At 37.2% G+C, this 5,908-nt stretch overlaps 1 protein-coding gene across 1 annotated transcript in view; it reads right to left on the bottom strand.

The window, feature by feature from the left end:
* The window catches only part of cdon (cell adhesion associated, oncogene regulated), a 31,776-nt gene that overhangs the window by 20,230 nt on the left and 5,638 nt on the right, over positions 1 to 5,908 (bottom strand). Inside the window, exons 6-7 of the mRNA XM_016575690.1 lie at positions 1,571 to 1,854; positions 784 to 958 (exon numbers count right to left, since the gene is read on the bottom strand). Coding sequence (XP_016431176.1) covers positions 784 to 958; positions 1,571 to 1,854 — 459 coding nt within the window. The remainder of the gene's footprint in view (positions 1 to 783; positions 959 to 1,570; positions 1,855 to 5,908) is intronic.

Below are 5,908 nucleotides of genomic sequence, written 5' to 3'. Positions count from 1 at the left end.
TATAAACATAACCTAGTTTGCTGAAATATATACATGCATGTGTGTATTTATATATACATAATAAATATACACAGCACACATACATATATTATGTAAACAAAAACTTTTATTTTAGACGCGATTAATCGCAATTAATTTGACAGCACTAAATATAAAATAATATAATATAATAAAATAATCACAATCATTTAAAAGTTTGGTCTTGGTAAAAAAATGTTCTCTTATGCTCACCAAGGCGGAATTTATTTGCTCAAAAAAATACAGTAAAAATATTAATATTGTAAAAAAAAAATTATTCCTGTGATGGATGATTCTTCATAAATCATTCTAATATGCTGATTTGGTGCTCAAGAAACTGTTATTATTGTATTAGTGTTCAAAACAGTTGTGCTGCTTAATATATTTGTGTAAATCATGACACTTTTTTGGGATTCTTTGATGAATAGAGAAGGAACATACTTTTTTTGTAATAGAAATCTTTTCATAATCAATTGCCTTTACTGTCACTTTTGATCAATTGAATGCATCATTTGCTGAATAAAAATGTTAGTTTGTTTAAATAAAAAAGATTAAAAAAAAACTTACTGACCCCCAAACTTGTGAATGGTGGTGTATATGTAATATAACGCATTCATTTTTTCTAACCCAAAACACAATTCTTGACCTATTTTCCACTGCTCTGATTCACAGAACTATGATCTTGTTCTAATGTAATCAAAGCCACACAGCTTTGGAAAAGTGAAAATGAGCTTCAGCTGGGTAAAATGCAAACTGTATTCTTACCCTTTCCAGTGCGGAAGGTCAGCATGGCGGGCTGGCCCTCTCCTGCAGCGCTGCGGGCCACCATCAGAACCTCATACAGGCTGGACGGCTCCAGCTCAGACAGGGGCAGGGACTTCTCACTGCCTGGCACTCGCACCGTGTGCCAGTTCCCCACTACATTACCCATGTCATCCACCTACAGGGACATTCAGCACATGCGCAGTCAAGTGACAGTCTTACCTTATGTAGTGATCTCATGCACCTTTCAGCCCTCATATTCTGTCCCTGACTGCACATGCTGCACGTAAAGTTCAACAAAGAACAGTAACGTCTTTCTTATTCTCCTACTCTGAATCATGACAAAAGATCAACCCACTCAACTATTCCTGAGAGCGCAAGCTGTGTCACTTTTTCCTGAGCCAATGTGACACGCTGCCAATGCAATCTTGAAAAGAACCAGAGCAGTTTTATTAGCCAAGGGAGCTTATTATTGAAGAAAACACAGGTTTTTAAAGAGGAAATGACCAACTTCTTACCAAAACGTTCTTGGCTGGCAGATACTGCTGAATTGTGTTAGCGCTGACTTTTACAGTAAATGGCACAGGGCGTTGTTATGAGTATGTGCTCATTCTCAAATCTAATAACTATAAATCTGACCTGATAACTAACGCCAGGGGAAAGAAGAGGGTGGAGTGTGATTCAGTCATTCTTGACGAGGTAATTATCTACATTTTGTGCCCCACTTAAAAAGTACATCAGTAAAACATTCATAATGGAAAATCTGCAAGCATACTTTATGATTTCTTACCTTGCGGTATTTAACAAAGTATGCATTGATAGGGATGCCCCAGTCCCGACCTGCTCGCCACTCTAGATCATACATGTTGGGTTTGTGCGTTTGCGGTGGGCTGATTATGATTGGTGCTTCTGGCATAGGTTGGTCGCTGGTTCTCTCAGTGGGCAGTCCTGTAGTTTCACCAATCACCCCCTCCCGTATAGAGGGGAACAGTTCATCACCCTCATCGCTCTGGATAGGGTGGACAGAAGGCTGCGTCTTCATGGGAGCTCCAGACATGGAACTAGACTGGGGTTCTATAGGGCAAACAAGAACAATTTGGTCATACATCTCATCTCTTTCATTTTTTTTTCCAGATATACTTTTTATTTTTTAATAGTTAATTATTCTTAAATGTTATTCATTTTACCAGTACAATGTTTTAAGGTGATGTTATTACAGTGTAATTACACAAATAAGTACCAAATAATATTAATTAACAACATTACAGTACTTAATATTAGTTTCTACAGGGTAAGGTTAGGGTAAGGTTTAGGGGTAGTTGCTTGTAATTATGCTTAATTTACTGTGATTACTATAGTAAGTACATGTAACATTTGTAGCACGTTAAAATGAAGTGTTACCATTTTGCAATGGTAAATAAGTTCATTAAACACAGCTATAGCACTCTGACTGGCAATATGTGAGGCTGGAAACAACTTTTAGTTTTCCACTGGCATTAAAATAAAAAGCCGGAAACCTCCAAGGGAACATACAATAAATGTATTTATTTTTATTAAACCCCACCAGAATGGTCCACTTGGGAATGTGTGCTTCTGACACTGGCTTGGCAGCCGATCGTCTGAGCAGAATGTTTGTGAACTTGGATTTAGTGAAAGGCGACAAACTCATATACATGTGGATTCCTTTTTACGTGCGAATAGCTGTTCACCATGCATGTTGTATACATGTTACAACATTCATGTCACCGCAGAGTAAGGGTCAGATAGCAATTGAGTAATCCTAGCTTAACAGCTGAAAAGCAGTTGTAGGAGAGGTGAGGTTTGTTGCTGGTTCTTAGGGTCTCTCATTCGTAGTTGTTGGGTGTGTAGCACTGGTTTACCTTACAAAACAAACGGCCCCAGAGTCAGTAACACTAGAGCTCAAACTGGGCCCGACGCCAGCCGCCACACATTCCACCTTTCGGCCATTAAAATACCAGAGCGAATCAGAGCCCTAAACCAGCTCACAAACCCACCTTCCAATCATGTCCTGTTTGAGCCATAGGGCAAGCCCTGAATGCTTTATGGGTAAGCCACAGTCTTACACCTGGCTCCTGAAATGAATGAAGAGTACTAAGCTTTAATATTTTTGAAGAAATTTTCAGTGTAGCAATGCGTTACACTGAAATGTGACTCCAGGTCCACCTTTAAAGTAAGCCTATGGGCCTGTCCCAATACCAACGCTTGCGTGCACGCATCTGGAATTGCACAAGACTGTCCCAGATCTGAAAAATGCCAACCCTCAGTGCCCTCAACACACACTATTAAGTCCACATCATCTCTAAAACCACTTAGGAACATTATTTAAGGCTATGTATAATGTATTCCATCATTCATGTTCAGAAACTCACCTGCCATGAGAATTCCAGAAACACTCTACAGTACAAGTTACATACAATTTGCAAAACGTAACAGTTTCTTGGTGCAGAGATTAGTATGTGTATTTTGTAAAATGTTTGCAACTGTCTGGACTACTGAACAGACATTTAGAAAAGTGCAAAGTATTGAAAATTAAAATGTGTATATAAAGCTGAGTCAAAAGTGAGAACTTAACTTGCTTTGTTACAACACTATGATGTAAGTCTGGCCCATCAGGTAATCAAAAGTTGTAAACATACTTGCAGTCTTCACGCTTACTTGGCACATTTCCGGTTTTTGGCCCAGGTGTTCATATAAGTGGACAAGTGGTCAAGTGCACAGGCTGCAAGTGTGGGTAGTGGGACAGACCCAATGCATTTTTTAAGGGATAGTTCACCCAAAAATGAAACATCTGTCATTAATTACTCATCCTCATGTCGTTCTACACCCGTAAGACCTTTGTTCATCTTCACAAGACAAATTAAGATATTTTTGACGAAATCAGAGAGCTTTCTGACCCTGCATAGACAGCATCGCAACTATTACGTTCAAGGCCCAGAAAGGTAGTAAGGACATCGTTAAAATAGTGCATGTGACATCAGTGGTTCAACCATAAAGTTATGAATAGTGGTCGACCGATATTGTTTTTTTGACAGACGATGCCGATATCTTGGAAAGCAGGGTGGCCGATGGCCGATATAAAGCCGATATAATTTTATTTATTTTAATTAACATTTAAGAAATTTTAAATAGTTTGAAAATGGATTAAAAAATAAATGTGTAAAACAAACATACTTATACTTTAAATGACAAAATAAAAATAAATAAATATTTAATAAAAATATAATTAAAAAAAAAGAAGTAAACACTAACCAACAGGGCACTCAGTAATCTGGAAAGTTTGTGTACATTGGGATTTGGGAATCATATTTTTTCAAATGCACAGGCTGCAAGTGTGGGTAGTGGGACAGACCCAATGCATTTTTTAAGGGATAGTTCACCCAAAAATGAAACATCTGTCATTAATTACTCATCCTCATGTCGTTCTAAACCCGTAAGACCTTTGTTCATCTTCACAAGACAAATTAAGATATTTTTGACGAAATCAGAGAGCTTTCTGACCCTGCATAGACAGCATCGCAACTATTACGTTCAAGGCCCAGAAAGGTAGTAAGGACATCGTTAAAATAGTGCATGTGACATTAGTGGTTCAACCATAAAGTTATGAATAGTGGTCGAGCCGATATAATTTTATTTATTTTATTTAATATTTAAGACATTTGAAATCATTTGAAAATGGATTAAAAAATAAATGTGTAAAATAAACATACTTATACTTTAAATGACAAAATAAAAATAAATAAATATTTAATAAAAATATAATTAAAAAAAAGAAGTAAACACTAACCAACACCTTTCGGCCATTAAAATACCAGAGCGAATCAGAGCCCTAAACCAGCTCACAAACCCACCTTCCAATCATGTCCTGTTTGAGCCATAGGGCAAGCCCTGAATGCTTTATGGGTAAGCCACAGTCTTACACCTGGCTCCTGAAATGAATGAAGAGTACTAAGCTTTAATATTTTTGAAGAAATTTTCAGTGTAGCAATGCGTTACACTGAAATGTGACTCCAGGTCCACCTTTAAAGTAAGCCTATGGGCCTGTCCCAATACCAACACTTGCGTGCACGCATCTGGAATTGCACAAGACTGTCCCAGATCTGAAAAATGCCAACCCTCAGTGCCCTCAACACACACTATTAAGTCCACATCATCTCTAAAACCACTTAGGAACATTATTTAAGGCTATGTATAATGTATTCCATCATTCATGTTCAGAAACTCACCTGCCATGAGAATTCCAGAAACACTCTACAGTACAAGTTACATACAATTTGCAAAACGTAACAGTTTCTTGGTGCAGAGATTAGTATGTGTATTTTGTAAAATGTTTGCAACTGTCTGGACTACTGAACAGACATTTAGAAAAGTGCAAAGTATTGAAAATTAAAATGTGTATATAAAGCTGAGTCAAAAGTGAGAACTTAACTTGCTTTGTTACAACACTATGATGTAAGTCTGGCCCATCAGGTAATCAAAAGTTGTAAACATACTTGCAGTCTTCACGCTTACTTGGCACATTTCCGGTTTTTGGCCCAGGTGTTCATATAAGTGGACAAGTGGTCAAGTGCACAGGCTGCAAGTGTGGGTAGTGGGACAGACCCAATGCATTTTTTAAGGGATAGTTCACCCAAAAATGAAACATCTGTCATTAATTACTCATCCTCATGTCGTTCTACACCCGTAAGACCTTTGTTCATCTTCACAAGACAAATTAAGATATTTTTGACGAAATCAGAGAGCTTTCTGACCCTGCATAGACAGCATCGCAACTATTACGTTCAAGGCCCAGAAAGGTAGTAAGGACATCGTTAAAATAGTGCATGTGACATCAGTGGTTCAACCATAAAGTTATGAATAGTGGTCGACCGATATTGTTTTTTTGACAGACGATGCCGATATCTTGGAAAGCAGGGTGGCCGATGGCCGATATAAAGCCGATATAATTTTATTTATTTTAATTAACATTTAAGAAATTTTAAATAGTTTGAAAATGGATTAAAAAATAAATGTGTAAAACAAACATACTTATACTTTAAATGACAAAATAAAAATAAATAAATATTTAATAAAAAAATAATTAAAAAGGAAGTAAACACTGTAACCAAAA

The sequence above is a fragment of the Sinocyclocheilus rhinocerous genome, unplaced genomic scaffold, assembly GCF_001515625.1.
Source record: "Sinocyclocheilus rhinocerous isolate Xijiao unplaced genomic scaffold, SAMN03320098_v1.1 scaffold82, whole genome shotgun sequence".
Taxonomy (NCBI): Eukaryota; Metazoa; Chordata; class Actinopteri; order Cypriniformes; family Cyprinidae; genus Sinocyclocheilus; species Sinocyclocheilus rhinocerous.
The sequence above is the reverse complement of the archived record's forward strand: the minus strand, read 5'-3'. Positions and strand labels throughout refer to the sequence as shown.